An 18,562-nucleotide genomic window follows, 5' to 3' on the forward strand; every position below is an offset into this window, starting at 1 on the left:
TGAAATTATCATAACAATTAGAACTGTTATTTTCAGGATAAACTCTCAACAAATTTAAATCATAATAAACTTTTTCTCTTCAAATTACAAGAGTTAATTATGTAGGGACCCACTAATCATGGAATTTCATCATTATTAAATTAGTTACGTATAATTTGATAATTATTATTTTCTTAATAAAATCAATTTCAAAATTTTATTATAGGTGTTTCCATATTTTTGTGGACCAACACAAGAAATGTTTGCTTAGTTAGCTTCAATAGCTAAATTGTAAGAGAATATATCATCTGATATCTTGGGTAATCTGAGTAACTTAACAAATTCAAATTCCAGTAAATATAATGGAAGCAATACATTAAAGATTTGGTTCAGCTGAAGATATTTTAGTTAGGGTGTTAGTACGCTTATCAAGCGACCATCACTACCTCATCACTCTTATAACAGTCATTGTCCATGGCTCTCCTATGTACAGACTTGTAAGTGTACCCTTTTGTCACCAAGAGAAAGAAACACAAAACCAAAACATTTATGACAGCCAACATCCAATAAAATATATCGAGAAGACTTGAATTTATGTTCTTGCCTATCCAACATTTGTCATTCTTTCTTGTGAGATGGTCCACAATGATGATTAGAAAACTGCTTAAGAAGAATCCTACTCCAAGCACACTAAGATACAAAGCCATTCCTAGCTTCTCATTGAGTCAGGAACTTGGTCATAGAAATACTCTTGCAAACCAATTATAGAAAATGAATCCCCAACGCCAAGGACTAAGTATTGAGGTATCAACCACAACACGCTCATAGTATTATGGTTAGCCTCCCCTACTGTGAGGACGTTATGTGTAGCCATTCTTAGTCTTTTTGCTTCTACCAAGGCAGCAACAACCATGAGCAAGACAGATAATGCCATGCCAATGCCAATCCTCCGAAGAATGTTGATGCCTCTTTCATTACCAGTGACTTTCCTCAAAATTGGAACAATAATCCTATCATATATTGGGACCGTTATTAAGGTACCAACCGCTGAAACAGAGGACATGGAAGCTGCTGGGATTTTGAAGTTGTCTGTCACTTATCTTTAAGTTCATAGCAGCTGCTTGTTTGACAAAAAGTGTTGTGCCTTGCGCCACACATACACCAACTGTTAATGAAGTTAGCCATATGGGAATTAATTTTATAACAAGTTTTGTTTCTTCGACTCTTGTCACTGTTACTAATCTCCATGAACTTTCCTTCTGCTCAACATGTTTCTCTTCAATTATTGCAGCCTTGTCAAGAAACCTATTCATTGATTTGATTTGCATTAATTTTTATGATTAAATTTAAGAGCCATTTATATAACACTTTTTACACCATAATCTAACTAGAAATATTGTTTGATCAGATTAATTTGTAAGATAATGATTTGTTATTGTATTCTAGTGTAGATGGCATTTGCAGTAACTACTCCTTAATTTCTAACAATGAAGAATACTAATATCAATCTGACAAGGTCCATGTGTGATAAATACCTTAGCCCACTAGTGTGTCTTAGAAGCCTCTCTGACTCTGGGACCTCATACAATAAAGCAGGATTTGAAGGACAAGGCACATTTCTTTTCCTTACTGCTGCAATTAAAACTTGTAAAATTGGTTTTAAAGGGTTTCCTTCTGTCCTTTTGTACCTGTAAAATGGTTTTCCCACACAAAAAGCTATGATAGTGAGAGCCATAAGAAGACTAATGATGAGGCAAGCAACTCCCCAGCTGATAAAGTCTTGAACATAAACAATCACGGTTGCACCAAGCAGTAATGCAAAGCACAGTGCAAAGTTCCACCAGTTGAAGAAAGACATCTTCTTTTTCCTTTCTTGCAAGTGATTATCATCAAATTGGTCAGCTCCAAAGCTTTCCAAGCATGGTTTGTATCCTCCTGTACTGAAGGAGATACAGTAAAGAGAAAGGAAGAAAATCACTTCATGAATCTTTCTTGGTTGTTGGCATATCCTAATATCACAAGGCTTTAGCTTGGGATGAATTGAGACATGGTCAAGAGACTTAATCCCTGATTGACACATAAAAAAAAATTAGCTTTATTTTTCGTGACAACACGTTAAATTATATAATTATATAAACAAATTGAGAAAAAAGAAAAACAATTCCAACATAAAGTGTGTCAAATTTATCAAACATATATGAAGTGTAACAAAATATGTTGTGTGTTAGTAAAAAGACTTTAAATGAAATTACAAGTTCTATTTATAAGGTGAAATTTAAACACTACTTTTTTATTTATATATATAATAATAATAATAACTTTATTAAATCTCGTTTAGATAGTTTCTTTCTATAACTCTAATATCACGTTGGAAAGGAGATTTTAATCATAATTTAATCTTAAAAACATATTAAAATGAGTCTTGCAGACTATTTATATAATATATTACAAAATCAATCTTTAAAATGAGGAATGCACACTATTTATATAATATATTATGGTCTTACATGTATTGATTGGGGAAAAGTAGATTTACCATGAGGTATAGAAAGGAGGAAAACAAGACCATATAAAACCGACCAGTGTAGGCATCAGCAACAAATCCCCCAACCAGAGGCATTAAGGTTGTTGTTCCTGACCAGTAGTTTACATTCTTGGCTGCTGTTTTGAGGTCTTCATGCATCACTTTAGTCAGGTACGAGATGAGATTATTGGCTATTCCAAAATAGCTCAACCTTTCACTAAATTCAATAGTTGTTCCAAATTGAAACACAATCACAAGTTATGTGGTGCTTATATAAGTCAAACACAAATATTAAACATTTTTATAGTAACTTCTTTTCGACTATCAATAACCTATAAAAGAAGAAAGCTCTCCTAAAATTGTTGAGAGGGAAATGCATTTTGACTTTGAAAATCATTTGCCTGTTACAATAACAGTAACAGTGTATGCTAACATTCTTGTTGCTGAAAACTAGTCACTAACTTTTCGTCTTGAATTTTTCATACGGGTGGCTAGTAAAAGTCTAAATCTTCTAGGACATGCCACTTGTTTTTTACAAGGTTGAACATCTCTTGTTAGTTTATGATGACAATAAAACTAGAAAATGAACAACAAAGCAGTGTTGAAATGATTACTGAAAACGAAGCTCTTGTGAAGAAGCATCTTACCGAGGACAAAGAGGGAGGCTTTCCATACACCAGTGGAAGCACGGAGAGGTACTCTGCCTTTATAGTCCACAGATGCATCATGCACCCATTTTTCTTCACTTTGCTCAGTTCTACTCCCTTTCTCTTCTCCATTTCTTGCTCCATCTTTAGAAATGGAAGTGCGAAGTAAAAGATTGTCGCGCTGAGATGGAATGTTATTATAGAAGAAGGTAAAAGCTAACACATATGATTGCTAGTCACTACATTTAAATTCATGTATTAGCATATTCTCTATTAAGGATGATAATTAAACTAAGTACATGATTTTTATACTGTAGATTATGATTAGTTATAATAAATCTACCGGTCGGGATCTGATGAATAACAGAGATCCCAACATTCGGTTAGAGCATATTGACAGAACCAAATTTATTATGTATAACAGAAGATTAACAAAACTAAACAATGATTAAGCATGAGATAATCCACTCTTAAGCATGATTCAAATAGTTATAGGTTTCGAGAACAAGATACATCATCATCACACACATTAATTGCACGCACTACAAGAAAAATTAGTTTTAGTGACAAAAGGTTAATGATAAATATAAGATTTGTCACTATTTATATATTATTTGTGACTATTTTTTTTATTGTCACTAATATTGCTTATAATAATGACAAAACTAAAAAATATCACAATAAGTATATTAAAATTAGTGATAAAGATAAAATTTGTCACTATTTATCTATTATTTGTGACTACTCATTTTATTTGTCACAAATGCTATTCATAATAGTGACAAAATTAAGATATCTCACAATAATTATTAAGAACACATCATAAATAATTACTAAAAATATATAATATTTTTTATAATAAGAATATAATTAATATAAATTTATTAAATATTTATAAATTAATAATTATTTTTATCAATGATAAATTATTAACTAATTGTCTGTTAAAATATGTCTAACATTATTTTCATTTTATGATAATATAATTAACCGTGATAAATATAAAAATTATGACTATTTTTTTTAATTTGTCACAAAAAGTTAAAAAATAGTTGTTCTACTTTAGATTTGAACTCAAAACCCCCTTTAATGAAAAAAATTCATTATTTCCACTATACCACTTTAGAATTATCACATTGTTTGTATCAATAATAATATGTAATAAATTCATTCTTACGAAAAAATTAAATTTATGTTATTTTATACTTAAATGTATGATCTTCTTTTTCATAAGTCAATATTATTTTTATTTTGTGATAATGCAATTAATAGTGTTATATATAAAATTAGTTACTATTTGTATATTAATTGAGATTATATTTTAAGTTGTCACTATTTGCATATTACTTGTGACTATATTATAAGTTGTCACTATTTGTATATTACTTGTGACTATATTTTAAGTTGTCACTATTTGACTATTAGTTGTTACTATATTTTAAGTTGTCACTATTTGCATATTACTTGTGACTATATTTTAAGTTGTCACTATTTGTATATTACTTGTGACTATTTTTAAGTTGTCACTAAATTTTTATTAAAAATAAAAAATATACATGTTATAAATAATTATTTATTAATGTAAAATACCATATGATAAATTTATTTTTCTTTTAATAAAAATATAATTAAGAAAAAATTTATTGAATTTTTATAAATTAATAATGATTACTTAATATAAAATATCATATAATACTAATTTCATTATTATTATATCACTAGTAATTGTAAAAAAAATATTAATTTTTTATTTATTTTAAATTTGAACTCATAACTTTTATTAGAGAAAAAATTTATTTTCATTGTGTCACTCTACAATTACAATACTTATTTTTACACGATCGGTGGGTCACGGAGACCGAGTGACTGACTCGTCTAGTACCGCCGGTACATTAACAATTTAAGAAATTATACAACTAATGTGCGAAAGTGAAAAAGAAACCATATAATTAGAATTCATGAAAATATAATTATAAAATATAAATGATTAAGTACAAAGTTTGTTATTATGTATAAATGCATAAATATAGAGGATAATGAATCAATCTCTATTTGTAGGCTTTTAGTTATAACTGGTTAAAAATATTAAAAAAATAAGTTTAGATCTTATAAATTAGTTAGCTATAACTAAACCAGTTATCATGTATTGTTCTCCACATATGTTGAAAGAAGATATATCTTCAAAAATCTCAGAGTTAAGATACGAATAAGATGTTAGTATTTAGGCTTATTATGAGAAAAATGAAATTATTCTCTTTGAAATTAGGTTTATCAATGTTGTCAATATTCTCTTACAAAAATGCAATTATTCTCTCCTCAACATTACTCAAAAACTCATGTTTGTATGTTTGTGAATATCTAAAACTGAAGCAGTTGTTTTCGTGAGATGTATAATCTGAATAATAATATTAATGAAATTAATGATATTAAATATATGAATATTATTAATAATTTTTATATTATTAATTATATTAATATTGATAATCATAGTAATAAGTATAACAATAATTAAAGCATGACAACAAAACTTAATAGATGTAATGGTTAAAGCTTCTTTGGTCATTCGAGGGACTTGGTTTTGAATCCCACCCCGTACAGTTTATTGCTAACATTTATAATAATTATAATAGAATATATAATATAGTGTGAATAATAATTGAAAATAATACTAAAGGATGAGTTCTTCCGCGTTGAGATGAAAGAAATTATTAATGGAAGATAATGATGTGTACAAAAAAAGTTTCCTGAGACACACAGGGTGGAACTTTGCAATGTGCTTAATTTTACAAGTCTTAGTTGCAGCAATAAGAAAAAGACATTTGTCTTGTCCTTCAAATCCTGCTTTATTGTATGAGGTCCCAGAGTCAGAGAGGGCCAAAGGAAGGTTTCTGAGACTCACTAGCACACTCAGGTATATCATATACAATAGTTTTACTGATTTTTATAATGATTATTTTAAAAATTAATCCAATCAAACAATATTTAGTTAGATTATAACAATATATGCCTATTAAATTCATTAGTTGAAATTAACGCAAATCAATTCAATAAATAGTTTCCTTGACAAGGCTGCAATAATTGAAGAGGGACATATTGAGGAGAAGAATAATCCATGGAGATTAGTAACAGTGACAAGAGTCGAAGAAACAAAACTTGTTATAAATTTAGTTCCCATATGGCTAACTTCATTAACAGTTGGAGTATGTGTGGCTCAAGGCACAACGCTCTTTGTCAAACAAGCAGCTGCTATGAACTTAAGGATAAGTGACAACTTCAAAATCCCAGCAGCTTCCATGTCCTCTATTTCAGCGGTTGGAACCTTAATAATTGTCCCAATATATGATAGGATTATTGTTCCAATTCTAAGAAAAGTCACTGGCAATGAAAGAGGCATCAACATCCTTACGAGGATTAGCATTGGCATGGCACTATTTGTCATACTCATGGTTGTTGCTGCCATAGTAGAAGCGAAGAGACTAAGAATGGCTACACATGACGCCCTCTCAGTATGGGAAACCGACCACAATTCTATGAGTGTGTTGTGGTTGATACCTCAATACTTAATCCTTGGCTTTGGGAATTCATTTTCTATAGTTGGTTTGCAAGAGTACTTTTATGATCAAGTTCCAGACACAATGAGAAGCTTAGGAATGGGTTTATATCTAAGTGTGATCGGAACAGGATACTTCTTAAGCAGTTTTCTGATAATAATTGTGGACCATGTCACAGGGAAGAATGGCAAAAGTTGGATTGGGAAGGATATCAATTCAAGTCATCTAAATAGGTTTTATTAGATGTTAGCCATCATAAATGCTTTAAATTTGTGTCTCTTTCTGTTTTTTGCAAAGAGGTATACTTATAAGACTGTGCACAGGACAATTGTAGAAACTGATGGTTGTAAGAATGATGGAGTGGAGATAGTGGTATGATAAAACCGACCTAAGATGCTCCTCATGATTTGCTATAATTTTTACTTAACTCTTAAATATATTTATCTGGATTTTGGATTAGTGCTCAATTCGTATTTAGAAAATACATTATGCCAAAATTCATTTTTTTCATATAAAAAATGAGATTGCACTGTTAGATTTAAAGTTTAACAAAGTTAATTATGCAGCGGACACTGTTTTCATTAACACAAATCTTAATATCTTCTATGAATTGATTTAATGTTATTGATTTTTTTATTAAATATGAAAGATATATAGTATAATTTGGTTTCAGAGATGTTCTAACGAGTTTTAGTAAAAAAAAGAAATACGAATAAAAAAATAAAATTAATTTTTGCAGAAAATGCAAGAAGAAAAAAAAGATGATTCTGAAACATGGCAAACAAGAAATTTTACAATGGCAGCGTCACTCATGATGGGAAGGAAAAAAGTGATGTATCAAATGAAATTATTTATGAAGTCCTTTTTCTAACACCAATATCAACGATGACACATATTATCCCTATAAAAAAATATATTAGAAGTTTGATGCAATTGATTTGTTCAAAGTAGCTTCAACCAGATAGTAAATATTCTTGGCCGGCCATAAGATCTTCTAACGGGTTTTTTAATAATTTTTTTTAGTAGAAAATAAATGAATAAAAATAAAATTAATTTCTGCATAAGTTAAAATTAACTTGTGTATATGTTAAAAATACAAATAAAATAGAAAAAAAAAACGTGAGTTTTAAAAATTAGTACATAGTTTTATGCTTTTGTTTTTTAAACCCTTGTTTAGAAGCCTAATAAAATACTGGCTAGCATGTACATTACTATATCTCCACCCATCATTGTTACAACCATTAATTTCCATAACTTTCCTATGCACAATTTTACAAGTATAAATCTTTGTCAAGAATACGGACACACAAATTTAAAGCATTTATGATAGCCAACCTCCAATAAAACCTATCTAGATGACTTGAATTGTTATCCTTTACAATCGAACTTTTGCACAGCTTCCTCGTGACATGGTCCACAATTATTATCAGAAAGATGCTTTAAGAATTATCCTGCTCTAATCACACTAAGATACAAAGTCATTTTCCTAAGCTTCCCATTGAGTTAGGAACTTGATCATAGAAGAACTCTTGCAAACCAACTATAGAAAATGAATCTCCAACGCCCAGAATTAAATATTGGGTTATGAAACACAACAATCATATAATTGTGGTCAGTTTCCCATACTGTGAGGGCGTCATGTGTAGCCATTCTTAGTCTCTTTGCTTCTACTAAGGTAGCAACAACCATGAGTATGAAAATTAAAATTATTTTCATGTTAATGTTGATCCTTGTAATGTTGATGCCTCTTTCATTATCGATGATTTTCCTCATAATTGGAACAATAATCCTATCATATATTAGGATAGTTATTAAGGTACCAACAAATGAAATAGACATGGAAATTGTTGGAATTTTGAAGATTTCACTTATCTTTAAGTTGATAGGAACTACTTATTTGACCACGCATACTCCAACTGTTAATGAATTTAATCATATAAGAACTAAATTTATAACAAGTTTTGTTTCTTTGACTCTTGTCGTCACTATTACTAATCTCCATAGATTTTTTCTCTCCTGAACATGTTCTTCTTCAATTATTACAACCTTATGAAAAAACTATTCATTAAATTGATTTACGTTAATTTCCACTAATAAATTTAGTAGGCATATATTGTTAGTGTAATAGTTTTTATGCTATAATCTAACTAGAAATATTGTTTAATTGGATTAACTTTTAAGATAATTATTATTAAAATCAATAAATTTATCGTGATAATTTGTGATTGAATTATAATGTACATATCATTTATGCAATCAACTCCACTAAATTCTAACAATGAGAAATATTAATTACCCTTTCATTAGATCGAAACGCCGACCTTCAACTTCACCAGCGTAACCATCTTGGATCTTGTCTACGCTGCAAATCTCGTTGAAGCGCCACATGAATGTTAAGGTTGAGCTCTTGTTCTTCACTGCGTTTCCTTTTGAAATGTGTTCAGATGTATGTTTCATTTTTATATATGGTGCTCGGAGGGATGTCAAGGGTACATGGTTTTGCTGCAGCTTTATTAGCCGTAGGAGATGCATATATATGTGATTTCCTTTGTTCCAGTGGTTGCATGATTGTTGCATTCAAAATACATATCAGGTTTTCGTTTCAAACTGTTGGATATTTTTTCAGTTTTTGGCGTATGTGTGGCTGCTGTATGTTTATTATACATGTGTGGGTATAAAAAAACCTGTACCGTTTTACCACAGGACTGCAAATTTGGTTATAACACTTCTGTTTTTATGTACCAATTAAGTGTATGCACATCAAGATTTTCTAATGGACATTTTTGCTGTTACTTTTCTTGTCTTTAAGCTCATGGGTAGCTTGTACAAATGGGCTCCTAATATTTAAAAGAATGAGCGGGTTCCCATGGGTTTAATTTAAATTGGTGAGTAAAAAATTGCAATGGACCAGAGAAGATCCACGGAATTTAATCTAACGAAAATGATGCTGTGACAAATTTGGAGTTATATATAATTTTTTTTTATGTGATAATTTAGAAATAAATATATATAATAAAGAATAAATTTATAATTTTATGATATAAAAAATATTAAAATAAAAGTATTAAGGCTGTAATGACATTATAAGTTTAGCAATTTGTATCATTACTATTTTACCAATTTGCATGCAAGTGGGACCCATGGCTTTCTTTTTGCAAAATGGAATCATGGACGTATACATACTAGAAAATTTTCACTCGTGTGCATGTGGGGTCCATGGTCATGAGAGGACTACTTTGTTGCATCCTTGGATTCATGAAATCAGTGGCAAGAAGATCAACTAAGTGCCATGTAAATTAAGATCCCAACTGAAGCTGCATTGAATACTTCTTCTACAATAAGTGCAGTTGGACTGTATTCATCATAAATATTTGTTATTCTTATGCCAATTCCAATACTCATTGGAGTCGTAAAGGCAAAGAACAATTCCATCACGATAACAGATACTCTCTTGAAATTTGCCTGAGATATACAACATCCAAGTCACATGCCTTCAAAGAATTGATGAAAAGTCAACGCATGTACCAGTGGTCTTATTGTGCTCGGACTCTCTGAAGCTCCCAATCAAATTCCAATGATAACAGAATGAACAATAATTTCCAACTCCAACACCTGTGATATGACTCGATGGTGAAGAAGCTGAGAGGAGTGAACAGGGCTATGAGCATGGCATGCGTGTGAAGATGAACGTGCTCTGCCTATATTCACATCCCCATTCTCACTCCTCCCAGATTCTTCGCCATCGAGTCATATCACAGGTGTTGGAGTTGGGAATTATTCTTCATTCTGTTATCATTGGAATTTCATTGGGAGCTTCAGATAGTCCGAGCACAATAAAACCACTGGTACATGCGTTGACTTTTCATCAATTCTTTGAAGGCATGTGACTTGGAAGTTGTATATCTCAGGCAAATTTCAAGAGAGTATCTGTTATCCTGATGGGATTGTTCTTTGCCTTTAGAACTCCAGTGAAGATTGGAATTGGCATAGGAATAACAAATATTTATGATGAGAACATTCCAACTGCACTTATTGTGGAAGAAGTATTCAATGCAGCTTCAGTTGGGATCTTAATTTGCATGGCACTTGTTGATCTTCTTGCCACTGATTTCATGAATCCAAGGATGCAACAAAGTGGTCCCTCTCATGACCATGGACCCCACATGCACACGAGTGCAAATTTTCTACTATGTATACGTCCATGATTCCATTTTGCAAAAAGAAAGTCATGGGTCCCACTTGCATGCAAATTGGTAAAAGAGTAATGATACAAATTGCTAAAACTTATAATGTCGTTACAACTTTAATACTCTTATTTTAATATTTTTTTATATCATAAAATTATAAATTTAATTTTTATTATATATATTTATTTCTAAATTATCACATAAAAAATTATATATAACTCCAAAATTCTCACAGTATCATTTTGGTTAGATTAAATTCCGTGGATCTTCTCTGATCCATTACAATTTTTTACTCACCAATTTAAACTAAACCCATGGGGACCCGCTCATTCTTTTAAATAGTTGGAGTCCATTTGTACAAGCTACCCATGAGCTTAAAGACAAGAAAAGTGACAACAAAAATATCCATTAGAAAACCGTGATGTGCAAACACTTGCTTGGTACATTAAAACAGGAGTGGTTATAACCAAATTTGCAATTATGTGACAAAACGGTACAGGTTTTTTTATGCCCCACACATGCATAAAAAACATACAGCAGCCACACATACGCCAAAAACTGAAAAATATGCAGCAGCGAAGACTTGATATGTATTTTGAATGCAACAATCATGCAACCACTGAAACAAAGGAAATCACATATATATGCATCCCTACGGTTAATAAAGCTGCAGCAAAACCATGTACCCTTGACTTCCCTCCGAGCACAATATATAAAAGTGAAACATACATCTGAACACATTTCAAAAGGAAACGCAGTGAAGAACAAGAGCTCAAACCTTAACATTCACGTGTGGTGCTTCTACGAGGTTTGCAGCGTAGACAAGATCCAAGATGGTTACACTGGTGAAGGTGGAGTTGGTTGGTTGGGGCGGGGGCGGGGGCGGTGGTGTGCGGTGCATGGAGAATCAGGAGTGATGGTGTGTACTGGTGCGTGGCTGGGCTGCGGCTGACGCAGAAGCTAGCGGCGGAGCTGCGGTGGTCGTCGGTGGAGTGGGGTGGTGTGGGTTGTGGTGAGTGTGAGTGAAAGTGTGCGTTGTCTGTATTTATAAAGGGGTGGGGTGATGATATTTTTGACACTTCCAGTTCCATTTTTAAAATTAAAATAATTAAAAATGTTAAAATATTAATATCTAATGGGAGTAGATATTAAGTAATAGTGAATGAGACAAGCTGATATATGTGAAAGTGAGGGGTGCAGAGTGTAATAGTGGGACGGTGTAAGATAGAAAATAAGATGGACGGTGTGTGATATAATAACACTCTATAATAAATTATTATTATTATTTTTTATTATTATTATTTAAAGATATTATTAGATTATTATAAAAAATCTCAAATATATGTTATTTACTGTTTAATATGTTAACAAAACTTTTCTCTTCAAATATATTAATCTGCACATGCATTTTACTTATCGTGTAAACCAAACAAATGAGTCACAAGAAAAAAGTTAATTCATTATATTGATTTGTATTAGTAAATTCTAAATCAACATGGAACATTTTTATCTATTTCTATAAAACACTTTATTGTTGTTATACAGGTGATCTTTGTATTATGTTGTGTTTCAATGGTTTACAATTAATATATAAATATTAACTTGAAATACTATGTTTCAAGTGTAAGATTTTAACCTTACACATCTTAAACGTTGCTTTCTTGAATCAACCTTTGCCAAAGATAAACACATCTAAAAATCTTCCCCACCCCACTTCTGAAATACTCTCCATAAATCTCTTGCCTTATGCTGGTTTGAAAAGTTTGTGAAGAAGAAAGTTACACTAATCACTTGCCTTATGCTAGAGATATCTAACCAATCACAAATAGAGAAGCTTTCCCTACACCAGTTGCAGCAGGGAGAGGAACTCTGCCCTTATAATCAGCACATGCATCACGCACCCATTTCTGGTCTTCTTTTTCTTCACTTTCACCTCCCTTTCTCTTCATTTCCTGATGATCTCTTCACCTTTTTCTACAATCTATTGTTGGTGTGGCATTTCAAATGCAAAAATAGCAACCAGAATTGCCACTTCAGTTGATTCAACTGCATTATTAACTGCTTCGAATACAACCTGCAACTGAAAGATAACAAGGTGTTGCTCACATTACAACTATGCTTAATTACTTAACTTCTCACTTACCAATTTATGGGTTAATTAATGATTTCAATACTTCATTGCTTCACCCAAATAAATCTCACAATGCTAATTCTTTTATCCCCGCACTGTATAAACAATACAAGCAATAAAAAAAATTAAGCAAATACCTCCTCATGACACACTAAATTATATAAGATAGAGACTTCTTTTTAAGAAAAAATTATGTGCTTTGCAGTAACTTTGATTTCAATCAACAGCCGTAGTTACACTCTCTGTCATCAGTTTAAAACAAAAGAAAAATTAAATAGTGAAGGATGTTACGAAGGTTGGTTGTCTCATTAGTAACAGGTTCTACATAAAGGTTGGTGTCTAAACAATACTGGAAGGGAATCATGACAATCTCTTACAAACTTTTCTCCACGCAAAGAAAAGAACACAAAACAAATTTTCGATTGTGATGTCCTAGTAAAGTGGCATCACTCACCTCCTTTTTTTTTAGGCAGCAAAACAAGGAATTAGAATTAGTTACTTACTTCAATGATAATTTATCTTATATTTAGCTGAAATAAAACTGAATCCACATAAACTCATTCCACACTTCAAATAATTTTAAATTAGAGCATTACTAATGTCGCTATTTCCTATTCATTATGAGTATTAAGATTGTGGAGGTTATTTTTGCGAAAATTTTGATCATATGATATGTCATAAGTTTTTTTCATTAATAAATTTGTTTATTTATCAGAAGGCTAATATAATAAAAGGATAATATCCTCTCTGTCTATTACTATTGAGTTGTAATCTCTATGAAAACCGACATTAATACTTGTGGTATTTTATTTCACTTTCAGATACGTTGCTTTTTTTTATTGAGAATAGGTGCCACGTTATTGGTAAGAAGGGTATGTTAGTTACTTTTTTCCCCTTGTTTAACACCTTGAACAAACATAAAACTGCTTTTAATTAAATAAATTAAAAGAATTATTATTTATATCAAAATCATTTTATTATAATTAATGATTAAAAGTTAATGTGTTAGTGTTAATGATTAAGTTAAAAATAATATTGTATATTTATCTCTTCAAATAATATAATAAATAAATAAATATTTTTGAAACTATTTTAATTTTAATTTTTAATTTAAAAAATATAGATCAATACGTTAGCTTGCCTCGCTTGGATTGGGCCACCAAATTGGCCTAACAACAGTCTGGCTCTAACATTGTAACTGATAGAGTGGAGTTTCTATCAAAGAACTTCAGAGTATTTGTTTTTTCTGAAAAATATTTTTTAATAACAAAACAAATTACTCTGAAATGCCGATTTCATTTTTAGGTTTAGATTTTGAAGTACAAATTCCCTCGAGAATGGACTCTCCATTTATATCAAATCAAACATTTTAAAAAAAAATTATGTACCTAAAAAAATTAGCGACATTTTTACATACCAGTCAAAGGAAACTACATTAGTTGTCTACTTCATTTATACTCCAAAAATATTCCACATACACGTACATGTACATATACATACATATATACATTTTCATATACATACATATATAAATATACATATACATACATATATAAATATACATATACATATACATATATATATATATATTCAAGTAACAATATTCTGAAATTCATAAGTACTGTAAAACATTTATGAAGTGCAGTCAAACATCTTTTTTTATTATAAAAGGGAATAAGATGATAAGAGTCTAATGTGAAACTACAGTTAGAGTTGCTTAATTACTACTACTAATAAACTAAGCAATTAGACCAAACACAAAATCTGAATGCATGTATTTAAGAATCAGTATACCAAAGTGAGGACTACAAATTGTTAACACTTGTCTTCTATATGCATTTTTCTGTTGTATTTGTCGAAGGCTGTGGAGATCAGCCTCTCATGTCTTCTAAAAAAACTAGATCATGAAGAAAATGTAGCAGAAGGTAACACTACTCGTCATGTCCTCTGTCTTTTCAAATACAAAAAAAAAAATCCCTGAAAAAACTTGTTCCTCCTCATCTTTTCTACAACTTTAATTGGAGCAACAAGATTTCTTCTCCACACTATCAGACATATTTGAGACATTTATGGTAGTCCCATGAGGAACGCTAGTGGAAGCTGCTTCCTGTGCAGCCAGTGCCTTTTTACTTATAATTTGGTAAATATCAAACAAAATGGTTTGAAATGCTTTCTCAACATTGAAGGCCTCCAATGCTGAAGTCTCTAGGAATGACAAACCCTCTCTCTCAGCCAAACTTTCAGCATCCTCGGTAGAGACTGCTCTGAGATGGTTGAGATCAGACTTGTTTCCAGCCATCATAATAACAATGTTGGAGTCTGCATGGTCCCTCAGTTCACGAAGCCACCTTTGTACATTCTCAAATGTTTGCCTCTTCGTTATGTCATACACCAACAAGGCACCAACTGCTCCTCTGTAGTATGCACTTGTGATAGCCCGATACCTCTCTTGACCAGCTGTGTCCCATATTTGTGCCTTCACAGTCTTCCCCTCCACCTGTATGTCAAACAAACAAACAGTGTATGAGCAATGAAAACCATGGAACTGCAATACATCTAGTGTAGACAAAATTATAAGGGAAACGGTCAAAAATTTTCAGACATGATTCACAACAGAGTACTATACATGGCTATGTTGCAGTTATGGTCATAGTTGAGATTTAGTTGACATTGATGTTACAGAAAATTATAGATAAATGTGACCAATGACCACAATGTGATTATGAAGACTGCAAAAACCTTGTTGTTACAATCCAAATCATAGACCGTTTAATAAAAGCTTGGTTATGACATCATTCATCTCAAACTTTCATTCATCAATTTCGGTGGTCACATCAAATACCAAATAACATTTTTTTTAATCACGATCATCAAGTTACATGCTTTTCGGTATTATTATCATCACATTGTTAGAATGATCACACCAAAACTAAAGGAGGGTAATAAGAAAATGACAAAAATTGAAGTTTTAGAGGCACAGCCCTACCTCTGAAATGAAGATTAAGAAAAAAAGGAAATTTGAGGAAAAAGAACCTGTAATGTTCTGGTTGCGAATTCAACCCCAATGGTAGACTTAGACTCCAAGCAAAACTCGTTCCGTGTAAACCTGGAAAGGATATTGGATTTTCCAACGCCAGAGTCTCCAATGAGTACTATCTTGAAGAGATAGTCGTATTCATGGTCCACTTTGTATGCCATGTTTCCAACACTCGACACCACCCAAGACCTGACCCATTGCAAAATTGGTTCCCAAAATCAAGTACATTCACATTCACATTCACATGCATGTCGATAATGACATAATGATAAGCAATGTAGTGATAAAGTGGAAAAAGAATTGAAAAGATGAAGGGTACTAACCATGAAAAGAAGGTGAAAGCAAAGTGGGGTGACGATGATGGAGGAATGCAGGGATTGAAGATGCTAAGATTGGAGAGAAGGAGGGAGAGAAAGAGGGAGAGAAAGAGAAAGAGAAAGAGAAAGAGAAAGAGAAGGAGAGAAGAAAATGCATTTTGAAAGGCCAACAACGAGTGTGCTCAAACCGAATAAACGGACGACATGCATGCCACTTTGAACGCTCATTCATTCGTCTGGAGTACATTACGCCAACCTCGCCGCTACACTTTTTACTTTCCATTTCCATTTCCATTTTTTAATCATGTCCATGTTCACGCAAAGCTTCTTCTCTTCATCTCTCCTTTTCTTATTTTATCTCCTGCTATATATAATTTATACACTCCATTTATTTTAATCTAAATATAATTGGGTTTAAAAAATTTAAGCAGTGTCAACATAATCTTCTATCATATATTTCTTATAGCTTTTAATATGAAATATGTGTAAGTAAACGTTAACCTTTTTAATCACCATTTTAAATAAAATAAATTAATATTAAAGATCAACATCGACCAAAAAAATAATATTTAATAATATATAATTGAATATAAATCTCAATTTATAAATTATTATCTATTATAGACTAATATTTTAGGGTTGATTCGTTATTTATAAAATTTTAATTTTATCTATTAGTTTGTTTGAATATTTAGTTTAAGTTAAGTTTTGAGATAAACTTAATATCGATCTAAATAAAATAAAGTAATAGATTGATAAGTTACCAAAAAATGTTATTGAATTATAAACAATAAAATTTAAAATAATTGTTAAACATAAAAATATATGTTGGAATCTTAAAGATTAAAATACATTCACCTTATAAATCAATTATATTGAATTAAATTCAAAATTCACTTCTATAATTTGTGATTTACAAAAAGTTGAATATGATTTGTTTCTTTTCTCATATTAGCCGTTTTAAAATAAAAACTAACTACCATGCTGTTAAATTTTAAAAAAAATTTAATAAATATTTTAAATAAAGAATCAATTCATCATCCCCAAATAAGTTTATTAGTATAAATTTATAATTATGTTAACATATTTAATATGTAAAAGTAAATAAATATATAATTTATAAAAAATTAGTATAATAAATAGTATTTACAAAAAAAAAGTATGAACTGTTTATATGAATTAGCTTGGTGTATTTAAAATAATTTTTTATAAAAAAAATTGGTTTAGTTTATTAAAAATCTGACCTAACTGAATATAAATTAAGTCATATATTCTGACCTAACTTAATATAAATTAGCAGTAATTTTTGTCCTCTCTAAACCAATATTTTGGCAAGTTGTGAATGAGAGGAAGCACATTTGCATGGATCATATTACCTCACATAAGGATATGGATGCGTGTATAATAAGAAAGTAATTGGATGATGTAATTAATGATTAAATATAATGTCAGATGACAAAATTGAATTAAATATATCCCATCTCCTTTAGTTGGACCAGAAATTTCCACCCACTTTCCACTTTGTCTTTTCTCCAAATTAAATAAAAAATAGATATATGTTAATACAAATATAAAAAGTGCTTTAGTTTACTTTAAAATAATCCAACTACAAATGTCGTAGTTAACAAAGCAATTAACTATTTGACCAACATTATTAATGACTTTGAAAAATTATTGGAGAGACGGTGGGCTCAAAAAAAAAGTTTCCAACTAGGAAAAGAAAAAAAAATCTTTATTAAATAATTAATTTATATATATATAACTAAAATAAATTTTAAATTTAAATTTAATTCAACTTATAAAAACAGTTTATAAATATTTGTTCAACATGGAATCCTCAACATATTCTATAATAATTTATTTATACAATTTCATGATAAGTTTATTTTGTAAATTTTTAGTGGAATCATCTTTGATATTTTGATTAAGCACTAATTGAAACTTTGGTGCTTGAATAATTTATTTGGATGATTAGTTTGTGGTGTGTCGAAAAGGATACGGTACACCCTCGAAAACTTTGATATTATTTATAATTTTGTATTTTATGACTATTAGTCTAAATAGTTAATTATACAAAAAAGAATAATAATAGTGGACTATTCTTCTTCTCTCGCTTTCGTAGGAGAGAACAACAAACAATCAAAAGTATTCATTATTTATGAACTAAAATGACTTAAAAGTATTTTGGT

At 30.6% G+C, this 18,562-nt stretch overlaps 3 protein-coding genes and 1 pseudogene across 3 annotated transcripts; 2 read left to right on the plus strand and 2 right to left on the minus strand.

The window, feature by feature from the left end:
• Positions 1 to 407: 407 nt before the first annotated feature.
• LOC137815026 (protein NRT1/ PTR FAMILY 5.6-like) lies at positions 408 to 3,294 on the minus strand (annotated as a pseudogene).
• Positions 3,295 to 5,861: 2,567 nt separating this feature from the next.
• On the plus strand, positions 5,862 to 7,168 carry LOC137816114 (protein NRT1/ PTR FAMILY 5.7-like). Its single transcript, XM_068619205.1, has 2 exons — positions 5,862 to 6,061; positions 6,206 to 7,168. The coding sequence occupies exons 1-2, from the start codon at positions 5,862 to 5,864 to the stop codon at positions 6,942 to 6,944; spliced, it is 939 nt and encodes a 312-aa protein (XP_068475306.1). The 3' UTR covers positions 6,945 to 7,168.
• A 3,204-nt stretch (positions 7,169 to 10,372) lies between these two features.
• On the plus strand, positions 10,373 to 10,906 carry LOC137816115 (zinc transporter 8-like). The gene is made up of 2 exons (XM_068619206.1): positions 10,373 to 10,546; positions 10,610 to 10,906. Exons 1-2 carry the CDS (start codon positions 10,373 to 10,375, stop codon positions 10,904 to 10,906), a joined length of 471 nt encoding a protein of 156 aa, XP_068475307.1.
• Positions 10,907 to 14,659: 3,753 nt separating this feature from the next.
• LOC137815023 (ras-related protein Rab2BV-like) lies at positions 14,660 to 16,640 on the minus strand. Its single transcript, XM_068618036.1, has 3 exons — positions 16,380 to 16,640; positions 16,053 to 16,245; positions 14,660 to 15,516 (listed from the first exon to the last, which is right to left on the minus strand). The coding sequence occupies exons 2-3, from the start codon at positions 16,215 to 16,217 to the stop codon at positions 15,034 to 15,036; spliced, it is 648 nt and encodes a 215-aa protein (XP_068474137.1). The 5' UTR covers positions 16,218 to 16,245; positions 16,380 to 16,640; the 3' UTR covers positions 14,660 to 15,033.
• Between the last annotated feature and the right edge of the window lie 1,922 nt (positions 16,641 to 18,562).

This window comes from Phaseolus vulgaris, chromosome 1, assembly GCF_000499845.2.
Source record: "Phaseolus vulgaris cultivar G19833 chromosome 1, P. vulgaris v2.0, whole genome shotgun sequence".
NCBI lineage: Eukaryota > Viridiplantae > Streptophyta > Magnoliopsida > Fabales > Fabaceae > Phaseolus > Phaseolus vulgaris.

What these genes read in the sequence shown, in the direction of transcription:
- LOC137816114 (XM_068619205.1), top strand. Translation starts at nt 5,862, where the DNA reads ATGGAAGATAATGATGTGTACAAAAAAAGTTTCCTGAGACACACAGGG. An exon ending in AGACTCACTAGCACACTCAG is followed by an intron (nt 6,062 to 6,205) that starts GTATATCATATA and finishes TTCAATAAATAG; the next exon opens with TTTCCTTGACAAGGCTGCAA.
- LOC137816115 (XM_068619206.1), top strand. Translation starts at nt 10,373, where the DNA reads ATGCGTGTGAAGATGAACGTGCTCTGCCTATATTCACATCCCCATTCT. An exon ending in CGAGCACAATAAAACCACTG is followed by an intron (nt 10,547 to 10,609) that starts GTACATGCGTTG and finishes TGTATATCTCAG; the next exon opens with GCAAATTTCAAGAGAGTATC.
- LOC137815023 (XM_068618036.1), bottom strand. Translation starts at nt 16,217, where the DNA reads ATGGCATACAAAGTGGACCATGAATACGACTATCTCTTCAAGATAGTA. An exon ending in TCGCAACCAGAACATTACAG is followed by an intron (nt 15,517 to 16,052) that starts GTTCTTTTTCCT and finishes TTTGACATACAG; the next exon opens with GTGGAGGGGAAGACTGTGAA.